The 24,044-nt window shown below is 43.4% G+C and overlaps 1 protein-coding gene across 1 annotated transcript; it reads left to right on the top strand.

Annotated features, from left to right (window-relative positions):
* Positions 1 to 15,587: 15,587 nt before the first annotated feature.
* On the top strand, positions 15,588 to 15,983 carry LOC139478477 (octapeptide-repeat protein T2-like). The gene has a single exon (XM_071260962.1). It carries the CDS (start codon positions 15,588 to 15,590, stop codon positions 15,981 to 15,983), a length of 396 nt encoding a protein of 131 aa, XP_071117063.1.
* The last annotated feature ends 8,061 nt before the right edge of the window (positions 15,984 to 24,044 follow it).

Here is a 24,044-nt window from a genome sequence, read left to right as displayed (position 1 = left end):
CATAGACACTGATTGACGCAGTTGAGACATATGCATTAAGAGCGGCAGTGATTGTCGGAGAAGAGGAAGACGCATTAATAGCAGCAGTGGTTGTCGTCGTAGGGGTAGACGCATAAGAAGGACCAATGATTGTCGTAGTAGAGGTAGACGTTTTAACATCGGCAGTGATTGTCGTTGTGGAGGTGGACACATTAACAGCGGCAGTGGATGTCGTTGTACAAACCCGAACAGCTGTTCTACATTGTTGAATAGATCTTAAGACAAAGCAGTAGACTAACATTTAGTCTCTGAAATCTTATATTAGACAATACCCTTCTTGACTCTAAAGGGGCAGTCGGGTACCCTTGTGGTTAAAGCGTTAACCCGTCACGCCGAAGACCCGGGTTCGATTCCCGACATGGGTACAATGTGTGAAGCCCATTTCTGGTGTCCTCCGCCGTGATATTGCTGGAATATTGCTAAAAGCGGCGTAAAACCATACTCACTCACTCTTGACTCAAAAAAAATTAAAAAATTGTGGAATAGAGCTAGCTTGAGCTGGCTAGACTTGCTTTTGTATGCGTTTCTAGATTTTATTTTCATAAAATAAATATATTCCACGGTCATGGTGCAGGACTAACAAAGCAGCAACAGAAATGATTGTGGTTGCAATCATTTCAGTGTAGTTGCAGTAGAAACCTCGCGAAAGTCAGAGTCAGTTGCAACACTGATTGGAGCAGCTGCAACATTGATGATGACGCTGCCATCACATGAAACACTGGTGGTAGTAACCATGCAATGATTACCACAAGGACTATATTAGCCAGGCACCGCGTAACGGGGACGTCAGGAACGTCTGTCATTAACCTTTTGTGGTCTGATGAACACATGACTAATTATCCCCGCGTTAGCCCCCTCCTGAGGCTCTGACCTCGTTAGCCTCCTGACATTTGTGTTAATCACGTCGCTTGTGCCTTTGTCGTTACCTGTGGCAGTGGCAATGTAACCGGCTGTGTGAGAACCCCTCGCGAGTTTAGATGTTTAATTGAGCAATTACTGTAAGTATACAATAGGGCGGCCGCAGGTGAGGAGTGTGGAGCGTCGCCAAGGTCCCTGACTTGAATACTGGCCCCTAGATGGCGGTCACAAGAACCGAGATTCATTGTCTGTCGAAGAGTTAAACAGGTCATCTGAACTAGAATCTGAGCGACGTTCCGTTACGTTGAATGTGAAAGCATTATAGACATATATGTTGACAGGTAAACACACGCCCCTACAGGACCCATCCAACCCAACTTTTAGCTATCTCACCCTACAAGTCGCTTAGACATTTTAAGATGTAAAACTGGAGAAGGGGGAAAGGGATGTTATCGAAAAACGTAAATTGTCGCACTAAATAAAAGGAATTGTCTGCCACAAAAATGGCATTGTTACAGGATGTTTTTGATCTTTTTATATTTAGGCTCATAGTCTTAAATAAAAAATGTATTGTTTTGCAGCTTGGGTTTTCTATAACCTCTTTGAGTAGTATATAAAACGCCAACGCCAGAGATCAACCAGTCTCGACTATCCGCCAAAACCCATTAATTTGGAAGGAGGCAAACTAGCATTGGAATAATATGTATAGATGCAGAGCAATGCAACGCAATACATTGCAACGCGCTGCAACACAATGCAACACAATAGAACATAGCACAGTGCAATATGGAACAATCTACAGCAACGCAATACAACGCAATTAAACACAACACAATGCAAAATAAACAATCTTGAGCAAGGCAAAACACTACAACGCTCTGCAACACATTACAACGCAATAGAACACAGCACAGTGCAAAATGGAACAACCTACAGCAACGCTATACAACGCAACTGAACGCAGCAAAATGCAATATAAAACAATCTTGAGCAACACAATACAACGCAATTGAACACAACACACTGCAATCTAAAACAAGCTACATCAACGCAAAACAATGCAATAGAACACAACACAGGGCAATATTAAACAAGCTAAGGCAATACAATACAAGTAATTACAACACAATCCAACGCAATACAACACACAAAACGACAAGAAATAGTCTTGGACATATATTTATTCGACTAAATGTGCAAGAGGTGGTCACTCAACACGCAGGGTCTAAAACAGCGTTCATTCCATGTTAATTCAAATCCTGGTAAGGACTCGTGCGTTGTTAAAAACCGGCGTTCAAGTACATATTGGCCGGGTCCCCAACGATTCATATCAAGTAAGATCACACGAGAAACACAGATCGCACTTGCCCTTACTTAATCTTGGTAGTACAACCAAATCGATGACATACTTTGATCCCGACCATCAGCTATGAAAATATCATCAATAACGGACATGCTTTCACCCACCTAAAATATCCGTTTATTTCTCTTTATTACGGTGTGTTGGTCAAACAATTATTAAAGTGGTTTTGAAGCACCATGTATGAAATGCTAACACATTATGCTGTTCTGCCTTGATAACAACTTCTGATCGGTGCATAATTAAATAAAGTCAATCATGTCAGTTCTCCTAAACTGTAAACTGTTTGTAGAAATGTCTCTCAGATCAAACAATCTCGCTCACACGAGAGACATGGTGTTTGAGTACATTGTGATTCATCACATTCGCCTTTGAACTTCAGAAGAGAAAATCTCATGCTTGGAGTTCTTATCGTACGTCACCCAGACACCACAATATCTAAACATTAAACAAACTTAGTGTACGATTGAGGCATTGTATGTTGTTTTGGCTCCGCAGTGAGCAATGTCCAGCTAAATCACGGAGGCATGAAAATAGACGAGTCTGGGAAGGTAAACCTGTGGTTCATGGCATAAAAAACACTCCACGCCTCGAGGGGACACACAGCCCCACACTGTAGTGACCCCATCTTCATATTTGTCCATTGTGATGATGACAGTAAACCAGGAGCCCTTTTCTTCTCCGGAATTCGCTGATGCTATACTTTAGCATGGAGTTAGGGAAGAAGTAAAGAGTCGCTTATAGCAATAGTCCAGCCCTATAACGGTGTGGTACCATGACCTAACGCCATTCTCTGAAACTGGACTCTTGTTCCAGTATTAGTGAGGTCATCAGCTGTCATCAAGTGGGTTCACAGTCAGACAGACGTCGCACCCGTGCTGTTGATATATTTACTGCTGTGCTTGAATGATGATATTTATTTATGCGGATCCAGCATTTTTAAAAGGGAGGGGTCCAAAATATCAAAATTCTATCTCAGGTAGTTTTAATGCCCACAACAAACTACATTTGGTTTTCACAGGGGGTCTGGGTGGGGAGGAGGGGACTAACTGTGTAGATAGATGCTCATGATGTTAATCAGTGGGTTGTCTGGCCCAGACTCAATTATTTACAGACCGCCGTCATATAGCTGGAATATTGTTGACTGCAGCATTAAACAACAAACAAACAAATATTGTGCACAAGCATCCTTTTCTACAGTCAAATCATCCAACCTTTCAGTATCTCAATGATGGGAAGCGTTGGGTCACTGTGAGACGCGTGTAGCATTCAATGAATGACGATCGAGAACTATTTTACACAGAATCGGTAGACGGGTGTTTTGGTGAAGAGGTTACGTTTAATTTCGAACTAAAGTTGAGTCAGTAATCATCGCCTCAAAAACGGAGGATAGAGTCTTGACCAGCACGAGCTTATTTACCCAGTTAGAATCATAAACATTAATTTGTTTCATTGATTCGAAGTAAGTAATATTTTATTACATTGTGTCAGATCCCACAGGTTAACAAGTACATTTACAATATCTGGATACCGTACATGACGTGTAAATGCAATCAGTCGTCAATCCGCAAAGCGTTTGTGTCGGGCCCCAAATGCTGGACCATCTCAAGCAACGCCAGTTTTCGGTTTTCTATACGGTACAGTACATTGTTCAGCGTTTAGTTTACCACGACAAACTGGACATTGCGGTTGTCCAGTGGTTCAAGTGTTCACTGGTCACACCGATGACCGGATTCGATTGTCCACCTTACATGTGAACCATTCGTTGGGCACCCTAAACTGATATGGCTGCTCTATTGTTTAATCGCCATAGTGAGTGAGTGAGTGAGTTGGGTTTAACGCCGCTTTTAACAGTATTCCAGTTATATCACGACGTGTCAGCTTAATGTGGGAAGAAAGCCCGAAGTGATGCAGGTCTAAGACGTTTACCACTTCGGTGAAACCCGCGAGCACGGGTATGGTGCTGACAAACCTAGAAACATAATCGGGGCGAACCGGGATTCGAACCCACAATCATAGGTTTCTGGCGTGCCCAAGGGACGCAACTCTGCACAGAGAATTGCGGCGCCTCAGACGACTGGGCCACCCGTGCCCCCCTTAATCGCCATAATCTCCACTCACCCAATCGTCACGAAAACCTAGTTCCTGGCTACCCAAACGAATACACGGCCGATTTCTCGTAGGCTGTTATTGGCCGACTATAAACATTGTATCCATTTGTCATCCGTATCGAATAAAACCAACGAAATCATTCGTAACCACTCGCCCCTTTCCGTAACCTTCAAGAAGCTTGTCCCGGAATAACACGAGTTGGTCACGAAAGCCAACGAAATACCTTAGTCTGTTTGTTAAGTATAATTGCTCTCGCTCTAGTTAACATCAACAGGGCTGTTTGGTATAATTCGTATCACACAAAATAAACTTTCAAGGTGTGGTCACTTCACCATCTTTATTGCATTCGTAATTCAGAAAAGTACGCATGCGTACCAAGAACCGGATATGGTACAGATGGCACAGATTTCTGTGGCCGCGCAGTAAAAAGGACAGACTGCAAATAACGGTCACACGCGGGGTACCGAGACACATACCCGCACTGTATTACTTATCTCATCAATCTCGTCTTACATTTGACAAAATGAGGACCCCGCGTTTTAAGGACAACAACTAAGTGATTTGGATCAGATTCCCACGTTACATTCAACCTCATCACGCACAATTCTCTACTTCGATGAAGGAGCGACCGTTACTCTAACTATTTTCTATTTCGGTTTCAAGTTAAGTACAAAATAATACAGTTCCCTTGCATGAGTTCCCGCCTTATAGATCACCATCGGAACTACTAGGCGGTCTTATCTTTTTGATAGTGCAGTTGTTTTCTGTTGCCTTTCTTTTCTGTGAATTAAAAACCAGTAGTCGAACTGTGATCAAAGTCTCCCTGGATTACAGTCATTCTGCCCATGTTAAGGATCAATACCCCAAAAGACATCATTTCGTTGTACAAGGTAAATGACGATTATATCTTTTCACGTCCATCTCAAACGGCAGAATCGCGACAAAAAAAGATGACGTTTTTCCAATCCGTCAACTTTTTCTCATGTTTTCATTTCATTTTCTCGACTGATTACAGACACAAGCTTCTGCCTTTACACATGTATTCCGTCGGTTCAACTCATCGGCAAGCAGCAGAAACTCTAACTAACGCGAAAGAACGGCAATTTTCACAATCGTCCAAGCCAGCGTCCCCCTCCCCACTACCCCCAATTGATCCCCAATCTGGATGTCCCGCCCAGGGGAGGAGGGGAACCAATATCCAATTTAGACAATCGATCAGTTAGCCACTGGTCCTCTCAATTTTCACATGACCTGTTACCCTGTTTTGCCAGCCAAAGGGCGATGTTCGGATTACAGGAGACATATTGTTTTCCTACTAGCTGGTTCTCTGTCTAAGCCTCGCTACAGGCGTCTGGACAAATTGATGAATGGTCGAGTCCGGCAATGTCCGGTTCAGCAGATTATTCCCCAACCCCTGATAATGACCCCTCCCCCATCACCCACTACCACCCCAACCCAACACCTCCTTTTTCATACCCCTAACCCCCCCCTTCGCTTCATGTAGTGCCTATCGGTCGGGAACTCATGGTCACCAATGCTAAACGTCTTGTCTGGTGCCTGGCAAAATATTTCAGTGATTGCGGATGTTGAACTTAATTACATCTACTACAAGTAAAGTACACTATACTGTTTACGTTTTTACGACTGGCGCTGACTATGTCCATTGGTTGGTGGTTCTTTTTAAACTATATGTGGCATTTTTTGACTTCATGGATTGGTTAGAAGGTGAGGTGAAATGGGGTTTAACGTAGCGTCAAAGATTATTGCACTTATATAGCGACGTGCCCGCATGTGTTTATGTGTGTGGCTGCTTGTACTAGTGTCGGTTTTATAGTGCTAACCCAATGAGATATGCCTCAGTTTAACATGAATACCAAACTAAGACACAGTATGCTTACTCCGAGCCATCAGTCCGTGTTTTAGCCCGTAATGCCGAGCGCCAATCAGACACAGTATGCTTACTCCGAGCCGACCAGTCCCTGTTTTAGCCCTTAATGCCGAGCGCCGCTCAGACACAGTATGCTTACTCCGAGCCGACCAGTCCCTGTTTTAGCCCTTAATGCCGAGCGCCGCTCAGACACAGTATGCTTACTCCGAGCCGACCAGTCCCTGTTTTAGCCCTTGATGCCAAGCGCCGCTCAGACACAGTATGCTTACTCCGAGCCGACCAGTCCCTGTTTTAGCCCTTAATGCCGAGCGCCGCTCAGACACAGTATGCTTACTCCGAGCCGACCAGTCCCTGTTTTAGCCCTTGATGCCAAGCGCCGCTCAGACACAGTATGCTTACTCCGAGCCGACCAGTCCCTGTTTTAGACCTTAATGCCAAGTGCCGCTCAGACACAGTATGCTTACTCCGAGCCGACCAGTCCCTGTTTTAGACCTTAATGCCAAGCGCCGCTCAGACACAGTATGCTTAACCCGAGCCGACCAGTCCCTGTTTTAGCCCTTAATGCCAAGCGCGGCTCAGACACAGTATGCTTACTCCGAGCCGACCAGTCCCTGTTTTAGCCCTTAATGCCAAGCGCGGCTCAGACACAGTATGCTTACTCCGAGCCGACCAGTCCCTGTTTTAGACCTTAATGCCAAGCGCCGCTCAGACACAGTATGCTTACTCCGAGCCGACCAGTCCCTGTTTTAGACCTTAATGCCAAGTGCCGCTCAGACACAGTATGCTTACTCCGAGCCGACCAGTCCCTGTTTTAGACCTTAATGCCAAGCGCCGCTCAGACACAGTATGCTTACTCCGAGCCGACCAGTCCCTGTTTTAGCCCTTAATGCCGAGCGCCGCTCAGACACAGTATGCTTACTCCGAGCCGACCAGTCCCTGTTTTAGCCCTTGATGCCAAGCGCCGCTCAGACACAGTATGCTTACTCCGAGCCGACCAGTCCCTGTTTTAGACCTTAATGCCAAGTGCCGCTCAGACACAGTATGCTTACTCCGAGCCGACCAGTCCCTGTTTTAGACCTTAATGCCAAGCGCCGCTCAGACACAGTATGCTTAACCCGAGCCGACCAGTCCCTGTTTTAGCCCTTAATGCCAAGCGCGGCTCAGACACAGTATGCTTACTCCGAGCCGACCAGTCCCTGTTTTAGCCCTTAATGCCAAGCGCGGCTCAGACACAGTATGCTTACTCCGAGCCGACCAGTCCCTGTTTTAGACCTTAATGCCAAGCGCCGCTCAGACACAGTATGCTTACTCCGAGCCGACCAGTCCCTGTTTTAGACCTTAATGCCAAGCGCCGCTCAGACACAGTATGCTTAACCCGAGCCGAGTTGCACTTACAAACTCCAGTGATTTAGTGAACGTGCACTTACAACCTCCATTCATTTAGTGTGAAGTACATGTTGTACTTACCATTTCCTCTGATTCAATGTAATGTAGATGCTGAACTTAAAACCTAGTGATTCAGGCCAGTAAGCGGACATTTAGTCCCAGAAATACAGTTATCTTATCTAAAAACATACATCAACAAAATAAATGCAATAAAATCCAAATGGTGCCCAGGAGAATTGTGCCAAATCGATCTGGGCTTGAGTTGGACTCCTGTTTTAATTATATTTCCAAGGTTCTTGTAGACAGACAACAGGCCAATCCATATGTTGCACTTCAAACCTCCAATGGTGTAGCCTAGTCTATATGTTGCACTTACTACCTCTATTGATCGAGCCTATTCTCTTTGTTGCGCTTACACCCTCAAGTGATTGAATCCAGTCTGTATCTTGTGCTCACACCCTCCAATGATTAAGCCCATTCCATATGATGCGACTTAAACTCTTCAGTGATTGAGGCCAGTCTATATGTTGCACTTACACTCTCCAGTGATTGAGGCCAGTCTATATGTTGCACTTACACTCTCCTGTGACTGAGCCCATTCTATATGTTGCACTAACATTCGCCAGTGATTGAGGCCAGTCTATATGTTGCACTTACAATCTACACTGATTGAGCCCAGTATATATTTTGCACGTATACCCTCCACTGATTGAGGCCAGTCTATATGTTGCACGTACAACCTCTGTTGATTTTGCCCAGTCTATATGTTGCACTAACAATCTACACTGATTGAGCCCAGTCTATATGTTGCACGTTCAACCAGTGATTAAGACCAGTCTATACTCAACAACAAGTTCCCGTGACACCAATATTTTAGTGTATATTTCAAACAAGTAAAGGTTGGTTTTCAGTGTTGTAGTACATGTAAGGAATCAAGTCACAAAAACGCAACTGCTACAGAAAAGCATGCATTCCATGCAAAAGTTGACTTTTATGCAAGCCCGATGCATTTCACTACCCAAGGATGGGTATAAAAACATGTGCGTTTACGGAATTCCATATGCATTGTTTAGCATCGTGCTGACAACAACCACTCAGAAAAACAAAAAAATACGCAATTATTCAACATTACGAAATGCCACGCCAGTCCGAAATTGAGCGTCTGCGAGCCATTGGTACGCTTGAAGCAGGATCGAGTTAACGTGATGTTGCAAGACAATTTAACGTCCATAGAAACACCATTTGGTGTTTATGGCAACGTTGGCAACAGACGAATGCAGTCAGAGACCATCCTCGGAGTGGCAGGCCACGCGTAACCAATAACCAACAAGGCAACTGGATTCGAACAACACACCGACGAAATCGATTCCAGCCAGCAACAGTGACTGCAAGAAGCATCCCTGGCCTTCGACGAATATCTTCACAAACCGTGCGTCGTCGCCTCAGATGTGCAGGGATTGTCGCCAGAAGACCCGCAAGACGTCCCATTTTGACAGGAAACTACCGTCAAGTACGTCTACAGTGGACGGCCATGCAGTGGGGACAAGTTCTATTCACTGACGAGTCTCGTTTTCACCTCAGCCACAGCGATGGACGGATTCGATTGTACCGACGTCGGGGTGAACGTTACGTCAACCATTGTGTCATGGAAGATGATCGGTTCGGGGGCGGCAGCGTTATGGTATGGGGTGGGATTAGAGCAAGACCCGTTTAATAGTGGTAGAGGGAAATCTCAATGGACAGCGCTACCGCGACGAGATTATCGGCCCTGTTGTTATAACGTTTGTGCGTCGTCATGGCCTAGGCATTACCTTTCAACATGACAACGCCCGGCCTCATATTGCTCTCTTGTTCAGTATTCTCTTCAACAAAACAACGTGAATGTCATCCCCTGGCCGGCTCGCTCCACTGATCTCTCACCAATCGAGCACATGTGGGATGAGATTGATCGGCGCCTTCGACGTCAACCACGTGTTCCACAGACACTCCAGGAACTTCGAAACATGCTCCAGCAGATATGGACAGATATCCCACAGGACTTTGTGCGACGCCTGGTCCAGAGGTGGACACACACGCTATTGACTTGTAAATTGACATTTTGGCATGTTCATGTTTTTTTTATGAAATCACGCATTTTCTGAAGTCAGTATGGCAAATTAAACCGTTTGAACACTTACAGGAGTCTTTTATCTGTTGCAAACCAAAATTGTTTCAGATTTGGTAAAAAACATAACTTTGCATCAAATCTTATTCAATGTCACATGAACTTTTGTTGCTCAGTATATATGTTGCACTAACAATCTACACTGACTGAGCCAAGTATATATGTTGCACGTACACCCTCTAGTGATTGAGCCCAGTCTATATGCTGCACGCGCGGCCTCTTCTCAGCTATACGCAGTAGGGTAGCGTAGTGGCTCGTTTCGCTCGAAGGCCCGGGTTCAGCTCTCCACATTGTCCAACGTTTCTCCACCGACGAGATATGGCTTAAATATTGCAAAACGTTTCCCATTAAGTTTGAATATTCACCAGGGTCAACCAATCCCTCAACTGATATAATATGTCTATCGCGTTCCACATCATACTTCTCCTGTCAGGCCTATTTGCAGCAAAGGTTGAGTAAAATATATGAAAAACCTAAAAACATTCTATTCCAATTTGTTTCCTCTTTGTCCGCTCCCCACTCATCTTTTTGTTGTTTCTTTCCCACTTCATGGCTCTCATGGAAAATCGAAACCAAAAATTGGTATCTGTGTAATCAAAGACCAAGTGTTTAAGGAAGTAATCTTCAGTATATTGGATTTTCATATGTAATATCCTACGTGAAAACGAATAGCCTACGAGGACCACTAAGACCGGTCGCGTTTGGCCTCGAAATTGGTTTAACGCTGGGAAATTGACTTAAAGCATTTTCCTGCCATCTTGGCTCCTTTTCTTGTGGATCAGGGAAGATGGGAGCTTTTATCGAAACCAGAGATGTAATTCGACATCAATCAATTTTGACAACGTCCCATCAGTTAGATATAACAGTTGCGTCATCAAGAACAATTTCTTCTGGCAATCTGGCGCAAACCTGACCTGCCCTCTCGCTATCTTACACTAAAAAATCTCAAATAACATTTCTGTTCAATCTGAAACACAACGGTAGTGTTTTCATTTGCCTCTGGTCAGAATCTGATTTATCAGAGTGTAAACAAGACAGGGCTTGACAAACATTATTTTGGGAAGTATATTTAATTAAGCTGAGCTCTGTTATTTCTGATTCACAATCCTTTAACGGTCCTTCTTTGCTTAACGTTTAGGTTGAAATCTATTATCTCCCTTTTAACCATGGCTACAAAACATGACCTTGCCTTTGTGTACATGACCTTTTGCACAGTGGTATTACCCACAGGACCATGGCTCTGTTGAATAAATACATCACATGTTCCCACAAATTAATGGTGCTGTCTGAGAATCTGTTCACAGTGCTGATACCGATGGGTATTTTTTGGTCTAATTTTCTAAGTTAGAACAAAAAGTAATTGTTTTTATCGGGAATTTACTTCCATCGTTATGAGGGTGAAGTGTAAAATCCTAATGGGAATATATTAAATTAGTGAATTGAACATGGTTGGCCCATTATCTTATTAAAGGCAATGGTCAATAGGAGATTAAAAGACAGGAGGGCATCGACTATTTGTTATCAGAATCCACGTAGTGACATATCGGTTAATCAGTTATAAAGATGAAGTGATTTTCTTTGTTCGACTTAATTTGAAATCTAACTGGTCGTTGTTGCCGACAGTTCGCAATAAGGACAGTTGGCTGTATTTCTTCGCTGCATCCGACCTTCCGTTATATCCTTCTGTTCTCTCTATACTTCTATTCTCCCTATCCTTCTGTTCACTATATCCTTCTGTTCTCTCTATCCTTCTCTTCACTGTATCCTTCTGTTCTCTTTCTCTCCTGTTTTCTGTGTCCTCTTGTTCTCTGTATCATTCTGTTCTCTCTAACCTTCTGTTCTCTGTATCCTTTTGTTCACTCTATCCTTCTGTTCACTGTATCCTTCTGTTCTCTCTATCCTTCTCTTCACTGTATCCTTCTGTTCTCTTTCTCTCCTGTTTTCTGTGTCCTCTTGTTCTCTGTATCATTCTGTTCTCTCTAACCTTCTGTTCTCTGTATCTTTCTGTTCTCTCTATCCTTCTGTTCACTGTATCCTTCTGTTCACTGTATCCTTCTGTTCTCTGTATCTGTTCTCTATATCTTTCTGTTCTCTCTATCCTTTTGTTCATTATATCATTCCGTTCTCTATATTCTTCTGTTCTCTCTATCCTTCCGTTCTCTCTCTTCTTCCGTTCTCTATATCGTTCCGCTCTCTATATCCCGATGTTCTCTCTATCCATTTGTTCTCTCTCTCCTTCTGATCTCTCTCGTCTGCCGTTCTCTCTCTCTCCTTCCGCTGCCTATATCCTTCTGTTTTCTATATCCTTCTGTTCTCTATATCCATTCTTTCTCTCTATTCTTTCATTCTCTCTCTCCTTCCGTTCTCTATATCCTTCTGTTCTCTATATCGTTCCGCTCTATTTATCCTTATGTTCTCTCTATCATCTGTTCTTTTTCTCCTTCTGATCTGTCTCCTTCCGTTCTCTCTCTCTCTCTCTCTCTCTCTCTCTCTCTCTCTCTCTCTTCTCTCTCTCTCTCTCTCCTTCCGTTACCTATTTCCTTCTGTTTTCTAAATCCTTCTGTTCTCTATATCGTTCCGCTCTATATATCCTTATGTTCTCTGTATCCTTCTGTTCACTATATCCCCGGAGCACCATATCTCCAGTTGCCCTGTAGATGGTGCAAATAATTTACATATAGTAAAATCAAATTTTCTTTCACGAAGATTATCTCTTTCAGAAATGAAACTCACTTCATTACAAACGATGCGTGGTAAGTAAACGTTTATCAGTTGCAATAAAACAAGATTTACATGGTTTGTTTTAGGATATTAGACGTGTTAGGTAAAATATATTTTAGAAAAAGGATCAGTAATTATGGTGGATGCGGACATATTTCAGTACTGTTGATGCTCTTAACAATCAGAAAACAAACTCGGGAGTTGAATGATAAGGGCTTGATAATTCTTTTCACCGGAATCTCGTCAGACGGGAGACCATTGCGCTCTGGAGGCGTCGATATCATACATGTTGGCATATGCTCTCTGTTTTTTCAAGCAATAAAAAATATTATTCTAATTTTCCTTTCAGCTGAAGTTCCGACTTGACGTTACATCCGCACAAAACATCAAGGACTGATGTTATTGATCTTTATCCAATAATGTCTGGGCAATTATTAGTGATATATTTAAAAAAACAAACCTTTCACTAGGGGAATATCACATATAAAACCTCAAGGAAAATCCATTTTCACATTCATTTTTTAACCAAAGTCATTACTAAAACTTGAGGCTGCGACCGTCTTTGTATAATAAACTCGTGAAGATATTGGTCTCCTGCAACATATGCTTGTCGCCCCCGTGAACGATCCAGGTAGAATTGGTCTTTAGCAACTCATGCTTGTCATAAAACGTTGACAGGATCGGGTGGTCAGGCACGCTGACTTGGTTGATGCATGTCATCGTATCCCAGCTGCGTGGATCGATGTTCATGATGTCAATCACTGGATTGTCTGGTCCCGACTCTATTTACAGATCGCCGTCATGTAGCTGGAATGTTGCCAAGTGCGGTGTTGAACAACATGAACAAAAAAAACAAAAAAACAAACATTGTGTATGAGGACCCTTCCAATAAAGTTTATAACAGCTTGAATATTTATTCATCTCATGTCATCCAGATTTAGCGACAATATACTTATCACAAAGTGCCGAATATAGTATATTGCTAATTTACACAGTAATATAGTTAATATGATTAATATATTTATCTAAGTGAGTGCGTGAGTATGGTTGTACGCCGCTTTTAGCAATATTCCAGCAATATCACGGCGGGGGACACCAGAAATGGGCTTCACACATAGTACCCACGTCGGGAATCGAACCCGGGTCTTCGGCGAGACGAAACGCTTTAACCACTAGGCTACCCGACCGCCCCTATTTATCTAAGAGTTTATGAAGCTCAGGGACACCGTGTACAGGAATTGGCTCAACAATTTACGACTTTCTGAACCATCTCTTCTTTTCTCCTCTCGCCATTTTTGCCCTGTCTCTCTGTCTCTTATTGTCTTTATCTGCTTGATTGCTTCCGTGTGTAAACAATTTTCAGGTGACACGAGGATAATAAAATCTTCACTAAATAACCGCAGTTTTCTCATTACACTCCCAAATGCATATAAAACGTGCGGCTGTTGAAATTTCGAGGAATTTTCTTGATGCATTTTTCTGAAATCTTTTTAAATTTAATAGAAATGTGCATAACATTTTAATCAAACGACAGCGTGGTCTTCGCCTTGCCTTTAATGGTCTTTCTCATTCTTTAGGCACGCACCAAGAAGTATTAAGTTTCACAAAGTTATAAACAACTTTTCCGTGTTTCAGAATGCTTCAAACGAGTTTTCACCCAGAAATTAGGGTAGGTTATCGTCAATTAGACCAGATTGTATCAAACCAGCTTGGATACAAAGCAGAATTTTTTTCAATCAGAAAGTCATTAAGCCATACAGAATGTGAAAGAGAAGTGCATTACATGTGCGGCTGGTCCAGCCAAAGATCGATATCCTGATAGGCCATAGAGTACTGGCATCCCAACACAAAACACTCCCTGCCTTTCTCAGTGCGGATTACGCAAGGGAAATGACCCTCAAACATCGCTACAAGTTAGACCAGCTAGGTATACAATCTGGACAATGGCGATAACCCTTGCTGGTCTGAATTAACTCGGCGATGAATGCTCCAGCGGTTTCACCGAGCGATACGAGTCAGATGTTTCAGTTGATGAGGCACCGGAGTCAGTTAGTCAGATGCAGCAGTCATTGTAGGGGACATTTATTCTGGTAGTAGTAATTCAACTCAGGCTATTTAAACGCCAGTCCTTTTTTGCCGCTAACATGAGGCAATCATGTACAGCGTGAGTGCCACAATGAGGCTTGCTCATTTGGAGTCTTCATAAGGTCAGAGATTCATTATATCTCGGCACGACGGTCGTAGAAAGGGAGCCTAGCCTTCATTTCGACTCAATACGGTCTGTATTCAACACGTAAATGAGGCTATGTCACACCCAAACTCCTTAAACCGCCATGTTGAAATCCGACTTCCGGTTCAATCGGCTTACCAACAGGCCATCATGGCCATCCATTTAAGGGGTCGAATCAGATCGATCTGAGTTGACAAATACAGATGGCCGTCCCTGGAGACTGACGACGTGGTCGGCCCGCAACATCGTCCAAGACCACCCTGGGAGAGGCTTTTTAGTAATCGTATCAGTCCCGAAAGGCCGATCCGGCAGCTTTCAGTAGTAACAGTGACGAGCAGTGTCAGCTCGCGCTGGTTTCAAGCAGTTCAATATGAGCGAGCTCTCACATCATGCTTTTCGCATGCACCTCATTACACAAACAAGAAGGGAAATTGAAAAGATGTGTTTAATTTCCTCGGCTTACGTTGTGTTCGATTCAATTGATTAGAGTAGTTTTTCTGAGGTTCTGAGCCGGTGGCTTGAGGTTCAATGAAGCGTGTGCACTTCACGTGAAGCTTTAGTGGTCCTGGATATACTGAAACCAGTAATAAGTTACTTTCAAAAAGGAGTAGGCTTTTGAAACGTACATATAAGAGTGTGAGACACACACACACACTGTCAGAGAGACATACAGACAGGGAGATACAAGACACTGAGAGAGAGAGAGAGACAGAGAGAGAGAGAGAGACAGAGAAATATATAGATAGACAGAGATGGAGACTTAGGGGAGAGACAGTGTCGGGAAGACAGTGATAGACACAGAGCATGGCAGAGAGAGCCCGACAGATAGATGGAGAGAGATATAGAGATAGGGAGACAGAGACACAGAGAGAGACAGAAAGAGAGACAGAGACAGAAAGAGAGACACACAGAGAGAGACACACAGAGAGGGACACAGAGAGACAGTGGGAGAGAGGGACAGAGACACAGAGAAAGGCAGAAAGAGAGAGAAAGAGAGTCGGGAAGAAAGAGATATACACAGAGCGAGGGGGACAGAGTCACAGAGAAAGCTAGAAAGAGAGACACATACACAAAGAAAGCTAGAAGAGAGACAGTGGCACAGAGAGAGATAGGGAGACAGAGACACACAATGAGACAGAAGGAGAGACACAGAGAGACAGAGACACAGAGGGAGACAGAAAGCGAGACACAGAGAGAGACAGAGAGAGGGGAGAGACAGAGATAGACACAGAGCGAGGGGACAGAGAGAGAGGGGGACAGAGAAACAGGGAAAGGCAGAGAGTCAGAGAGAGAGAGAGAGAGAGAGAGAGAGAGAGAGGGGGGGGGGCAAAGACAGAGTCGGGAAGACAGTGATAGACACAGAGAAAGGCAGTGAGAGCCAGACAGATAGATGAAGAGAGAGAGAAATATATTGATAGACAGAGACAGAGACGGGGAGACAGAGATAGACAGAGACACAGAGAGGAAGAAAGAGAGGGACAGGCAGACAAACAGACAGACAGACAGATATAAACAGGCAGAAAAAGACATTGGGAGAGAGGCCGAGACGGGAGGACAGAAAGAGGTATATACTCCGAGTATATCATGAGCATGTGATAATGAATCACTCTCAAATAGTAAAGATACAAGGTCAAGGGTTCACCTGCACTTACACAGGCCCACCCAGTCCCCTCGTTAAGAGACATTTGGGGGTACTGGGGATCAAGTCTATCCTGAATCCGAACGAGGGTCTCGAATTATGAAAATACCAGTACTGAGATACCTCCTACCGAATCAAAGCACAAATAGCAATTTGATTCTTTTATGGCAATACAGGTCATATACAATTCTTTTAATTGTAGGTTTTGAAACGTCGAGAATTTATACAATATGTTTTCATTTGTAAAAATCATTTACTTCTACTCCTTGCATGGCGTAGTGATCTCTGTGCACGAGGTAGCATCGCCACAAGTGCTGCTGTTGTAACCAACGATCACGCGACACCAGCGTGCTTGAATAGTTGAATTAACCCCTGCTCCGACAGAAAATGATTCACGAATTTCATATTGGGAAGCATACCGGTTACTGCATTGTCGGTTACGCAAAGGACGAGGGTTCTGTCCCCAACTTGTGTGAATAAAAGCACCCAAACCCTTTCCATACTCATATGAATCTCTGCCCCAAACGACTATGTCACTACATCGACGAGAAAGCATGTGTTTATGAATCATTATCAAATAGTGATGATAGCAGGTGTTCGCGAAAAGGTGAGCGTATCCTGCCCCACCCGTCATAAACACATGCAAAGGCAAGTCAATTGTTCACCTAAAAAACCATGTATGTATAATACAAGTCAAAATAGGGAATTGCATCGAACATCAATACTTAGCTTACTCAGAGTATATGCATACTTAGCTTACTCAGAGCAAGTAAAAATTTATACGTGGTCGTCCAACTCAGACGTCATGATTTGAAAATGCTTACCGCTTTTTAAAGTTTGTAAAGAAAAAAATAAATTTTAGGTCACTTAAATTGTCCCTTGGCGTTATATAAAATTCCAACTTCAATCCACAGTAAAGTATTACGTTGTATTCTGACTTTCAAAGGTACAAGTGCATGCATTGTGTTAGGGCCCTTCGTGTTTCGTGCATGCGTTAAATTTATGTAAGAGCGTGTGATGTAATCTGTCCCTTGTGTGTAAGAGCGTGTTGTATTCTGTCCCTTGTACACAACAGCGTGTTTTATTCTGTGCCTTGTGTGTAAGAGCGTGTGTTGTATTCTGTCCCTTGTGTGTAAGAGCGTGTTGTATTCTGTCCCTTGTGTGCAAGAGCGTGTGATGTATTCTGTCCCTTGTGTGTAAGAGCGTGCTGTATTTTGTTCCTTGAATATAAAAGCGTGTTGTGTTATGTCCCTTGTATGTAAGAGCGTGTGATGTATTCTGTCCCCTCGAAACTTGGGCTTCAGCGTGAGGAGCGAACGCTTTTAACCACTAGGCTACCCGACCGCCCCACCACCTAGTAAACAAATACTAACTGATTAGTAAAGTCTACTAACAGTGTTTGATTGGACAGTGAAATTCACTACTAGGTTAGTAAACTTTACAAACTCTATCTGTCCGTGTATTACAATGAGGGTGGAGACATTAACATCTGGCACGGCGGCGAGCATCAGTGCTCGAGCTATCAACCACTGGTTGGTTTGCTTGAGGTTCGAATATTTACACGCTGCGATGATACAGCTATAATACTGCTGATTGATGCTTAGATCAATATCAAATCACTCGTCTATCGCCATAGGACCACGCTATATCTAAAACTTTCAGACTTTCAGGTTCAAAATGGTTCAAACTAAGATGAAATTAAAGATAAGTCTCCTTTGATCTTCAAATTCAATACCTATCAGAGGATATGAGATGCTAATATACGAAAATGCAGTTTCCGATAAGTTATTTTAAAGGTCGCATGAAACATTTGGAGATAACGAGTTAACTGCCATTTACAAAGACTGACATTTGAAAAGATATGAGGGAACATTAAAGGTAACAATCAAGAGATACCCAAGGCTGGAAGACTTCAAGTAACACGTGACACAAATAAATTACAAAGGAATTCCCTTCTGCACACCAGTGTAACTAACAACTGTCATTTATGACTTATGTTTAGAAACATGAGTCATGTAAATCTCTTTGAATGTTTGAGCAGCGCTTGGAATGAAGGCTCGAAAGGTACCTTTAAGTGAATAATGTTTGAAATGAAAATCCTTATGCACCCTGATTAAAACCCTTGAGTACTCAAATACTTTTGAAACATATAATAACTGACCATCAACACGCAATATGAAAGACTATTTCAACAATGGTTAAGCGTCCCTTTTTTTATTTCTGTCAGTATATATCAAGCCCAGCTCAGACGTTGGAACATTCTCAGATAAACAAAATGTGCTGTAGATCGGGGATGTGTTGTGGATGAATTCTAGAACATCCTAATAATTCATTTTTAAGTGACGTATTCGAACAAAACACATTTTTTCCAATTCATTGTTGTATTCAGGGTATTGTCCAAGATATATGATTGGGAATAAAGAATATCCGTTAAAGCAATTTACATACGATCGTACCACAAATGGCTGTCTTACCAATAGCCCATCATGTCTGAGACTTCAATAAGTGTCTCTTATACATGATTCCATTTTTCATATTTATGACAGTTTTCTGTAAACAGTTGGGTACATCAGCAATCCCATACAAAAGCCCCATTACCGCCTAGCCCAGTAAGGAAATGGCATAAGATATTAATCTTTGAAATCGTTGAGCCTAAGCAGGATCTATTTGCCATGACTACATCGTAGAGACCGAAGTCTATTCCCTTCTATTACATATATTACACAGAAATCACATTACGGTTCATTTTGCCCCATTACATCGCGTTAGCCTCCCCTCACCAGCCCCGAAAAGACCCCTGTTCAATCAAATACTGGTAAATCTTTTCAACAGCTGACATTAACAAATAGCCCGTGCCGTAGGGAGATGTTTAGACCTGTCTTCCTCGAGTGTTAATACCGCAGTATTTTACTCACAGGCAAAGCACTATCAGATTGGTGCCAGGAGATTTAGCAAACACTGCTTCAATTTACACCAACACAATGGCTGTTGTCGGCAGCTGTTAATGGACCCAAGTATTGATACAGTTTAAATGCTTGCTACAATTAGTTCTAAATCCAGCAGTTTCTATCAGACATCGCAGGCTAAACGAACAGTTCCTCGCACCAATTAACAAATCGTCGAGAGCCGGAGAGAGAAGAAGGGTCTTGGGCCACGCGTTAAGCTTGAACCTTGGGAAAAAAACGACGCTATTTCACCAAACGGGGTAGTAATCCACAATTCTCGGGAAAATCACGTCCGCGTAATTAATACAGATTGATTGAACGTGTTGTCTGGTGGTGATGTCCCTCGACAGTTGGGAGCCGGAGATGTGGTGATATCTTGTAGTTGATGTTGGAGCGGGGGAATGGAGGTGAAGTCGTTGTCGACGTCGTAAACCAGGGTAATGGCTGGAAATATCTCGTCCATCTATTAAAGTCTTGTAATTGTGTGACATAGCCTTGTCGTCTGCCGGACTTCTGTAATGAGGGTGGATGTGAGTCTAGCATTGTCGTCTGCTTGAGCTATGATAGCACTTGCAGGTAGTTAGTGTAATCATATCGTATGTTGAAATTAAGGCGCACCTGCACGTGAATCGTGGAATCAAGATGTCAATAAAATGTCATTTTAAATCAAAATGGGGTCACGAAGTCGTCCATGGCGCCGATATGCACTACGAGTTGTCTCCCTTGTGCGTGCAAGAAACCTGGGTTCGAAGCCCGGTTCGCCCTGAATATGTTTTTAGGCTTGTCAGCACCATATCCGTGCTCGTGAGTTTCAGCTATGATCTATGACTTTTGGTTCGAATCCCGATTCATCCTGACTATGTTTCATGGTTTGTCAGCACCATACACAACTGGGTTCGTTGGTTTACGTCTGAGACCGGTGTCCCTTCGAGCCATCGGGCTACAAGAAGATGACAGTATGCACGTTCATGCACGTCGCTATAAAAGCGCACCAATCTTGAACGCGATGTCAAACCTCATTAAACCATCTCCCACATCAAGCTGATACGCCGTGATGTATATGTTCAAAGCGGCGCAAACCCAACTCACTCATACACATTGTATCGTCTTTTCAGTCATATCCATTTGACATTAACATAGATACTGCGGACTGGTATCTCAGTAGGCTAGCACTATAAAATCGGCATTAGTCCGGACAAGTACAAGCAGCCACACACACACACACGTGCATGCACGTCGCTATATAAGTGCAATAATCGTGGACGCGACCTTAAATACAATTTCACTAAACCTCACCTTATATCCAGTGGACATTGATATAATTGATAAACAAAAAATATCTTCAAAAACCGGTGACCGCGGAAGTTCACAAAAATTGTAAGCTTAAAATACAGAAAAAGACACATGAAGCATACATAGCTAACATATACAAGGCAAGCATTAGGAAAACGAGTAAATTTTACCGAAAAAATATTTGCACATACGGTTCCCACCCACATACTTTCATTTCCGGACCACCTATTACTCGACCACCTATCACCCAGACCACCTATTACTCGACCACCTATCACCCAGACCACCTATTACTCGACCACCTATCAACCAGACCACCTATTACTCGACCACCTATCACCCAGACCACCTATTACTCGACCACCTATCACCCAGACCACCTATTACTCGACCACCTATCACCCAGACCACCTATTACTCGACCACCTATCACCCAGGCCACCTATTACTCGACCACCTATCACCCAGACCACCTATTACTCGACCACCTATCACCCAGACCACCTATTACTCGACCACCTATCACCCAGACCACCTATTACTCGACCACCTATCAACCAGGCCACCTATTACCGCTTGAGGGAATCAAAGCCCATATTTGTATTCATTGAAGTTATTCAAGATGACACCACCCATACTTATACTGAACAGAATGTTTTGAGGGATAGTTTTTGTAGCGACTCCGCACTCATATTTCATGAAAAATATCCCCAAGAATATTCATGATCCCTAACTGTTTTGTTCAGTGTATGTTTCATTCAGAAACAGAAGAGGCCAAGTATGCCACTCAAACGGAACCATCAGGATTTTTTCTGTCTTGGAATTCGGAAACACTTCCCTCCTTGGCAATGTCTGATAAATTCTGCTGAACGGTTGACTTGGAGTGTTACGTCAACTGAAAGCGTTTAGTTGGAGTGTTATGCACATTATAGTAGCAGTTGGCGGGCACATGGCCGGTATCAACAAATACAGTGGTACTGTTGCATTTTTTTAGCATTATCATGCCGGGGGACGAGGAAATGGCTACACATTGTGACTTGCGCGCGAACGCATTAACCACTGTGTTTCCCCATCGCCCCAGCAAGGAGTGAGTGAGTAGGATTTAACACCGCTTTGAACAATATTCCAGTTATATCACGTAGCTTCAGCTTAATCCGGGAAGGAAGTACGAAATGATGCAGGTCATACACGTTTACTACTTTGGTGAAACCAACGAGCACGTTATGGTGATGACAAACCCAGAAACTTTATCGGGACGAACGGGGATACGACCAAACACTCATAGCATTCTGGCGTACTCAAGGGACGCAAGTCCACAACGCGCCTCAAACGATTTGGGCACCCGTGCCTCGGCAAGGACAAAGGGCTACACAGCAGTGTTGTGTATGGATGTAACTGCTGGTATTGAAACAGTGTTTACTGCTGTTTGTTTACCTGTCTTCTTCAATGTTATAAATATGGGCTTATTATACGTGTTCCGTTAACTATCCTTAACCAGTATCCTAAACCAGAGTGGACCGCCTCCGTTGTCTAGTGGTAGAGCGTCCGCCCGGAAAGCGGAAGGTCCGGGGTTCGATCCCCGACCGCGTCATACCAAAAGACGTTAAAAGATGGTACTTGTTGTTACCCTGTCTGGCGCTCGGCATTAAGGGGCTAAAACAAGGACTGGTCTGCTCGGAGTCAGTATAATGTGTCTGAGTGGGGTATTCATGTTATACTGCGGCATGGTATCTCAGTGAGCTAGCACTATAATTCGGCATCAGTCCGGACAAGTACAAGCAGCCACACACACACGTGCATGCACGTCGCTATATAAATGCAATAATCTTGGTCGCGACGTTAAACCTCATTTCACTCCACACCTAAACCAGAGTGAGTGAGTGAGCGCTGTTTTCAGTAATACTTCAGCAATGTAACAGCAGGGGACATCGACGTCGTTTACATATATTGTGCTCCAAGTCGGGAATAGAACCAGGTATTTGGGGTAACGCGCCAACGCTACATCCGCCGCCAAGACCACCGCCACTAACAGTAGATGTGTGATATGTCAGTCATCAGCAGGAACTGTGATACCAGGTGTAGCAACATTGTTTTATTGCCCAGCCATCTGCTGGGGCTGTGATTGGGAGGGCAGTGCACCTACATTTAGACAGATCGGCAGCTGGATCTCTGATGTCGGGCCAGGGGGCGAGAATAGTTTGCTATCTCACACAAACGTGGTTGGAAGGTGGATATCGGCATACGGTTTCTCAAACAGTCAAATTTTGGATACAGGACAGATGAAATATAAATGCTCAGGAGGACACATGGGAATCATAGTTAAAAATAGTTGGGATCAGAAAAAGTTTGTTATATTTTGCGCACTGCTGTCTTCTTGTCAGACTAATGGCTGACAAAAATATTCCTATGATGAAACCGCGATCATGACTGGCAGATATGTTTGATTGATAGAACATTCACCACAGATTAAGGAAATGTTCGTCTGATAGCGCAGATACCATGGGTGATAAAGTATTTGTTTGATAGCGCTAGGCCATGACTGCCAAATAATTCGTTTAGAGATATGTTAGCACCTTGACCGCGCGGACAGACGCGTCCATCTGATAGGATGTTTGAAAGAAGTGTTCGTATTATAGCCCCTAGTCCATAGCTGACAGTAGCGATCGCCTGATAGTACTTTGTACACAGTTGACATGAACATTCGTCTTATAGCACCTTGTCCATAGCTGACAGAAGCGATCGTCTGATTGCACTTAGACCATGTTTGAAAGAAGCGTTCGTCTGATCGCACTTAAACCATGTTTGAAAGAAGTGTTCGTCTGATAGCACTTAGACCATATTTTAAAGACGTGTTCGTCTGATAGCACTTAGACCATGTTTGAAAGAAGTGTTCGTCTGACAGCACTTAAACCATGTTTGAAAGAAGTGTTCGTCTGATAGCACTTATTCCATGTTTTAAAGACGTGTTCATCTAATAGTACTTAGACCATGTTTGAAGGAAGTGTTCGTCTGATAGCACATCAGACCATGTTTAAAAAGAAGTGTTCGTTTCATTGTCCCTTACCCATGGCTGTCATAAGTGTCCGTTTGTTATCCCGTTGACCATAGCTGATCGTCTTATTGTCCCTTCTCCACAATTGACAGAAACTTTCGTATGATATCCCCTTGTATCACTGCATCTTGACTATAACTGACAGAAGCGTTCGACTGGAGATATGTTAGCGTTGAGCCACGGCTGACATGAATATTGCGTGATGACCCCCATATGATCTTGTCCATAGCTGGCAGAGGCGTATAAGGAGCAGTGGGGTAGCCTTGTTGTTAAAACGTTCGCTCATCGCGCCCATGACCCAGGTTCGTTTCCTCACAAGTACAAGTGAAAAGCCCATTTCTGGTGTCCCTTGACGTA

The sequence above is a fragment of the Haliotis cracherodii genome, unplaced genomic scaffold (genome assembly GCF_022045235.1).
Source record: "Haliotis cracherodii isolate W230 unplaced genomic scaffold, xgHalCrac1.p SCAF_4, whole genome shotgun sequence".
NCBI lineage: Eukaryota > Metazoa > Mollusca > Gastropoda > Lepetellida > Haliotidae > Haliotis > Haliotis cracherodii.
The sequence above is the reverse complement of the archived record's forward strand: the minus strand, read 5'-3'. Positions and strand labels throughout refer to the sequence as shown.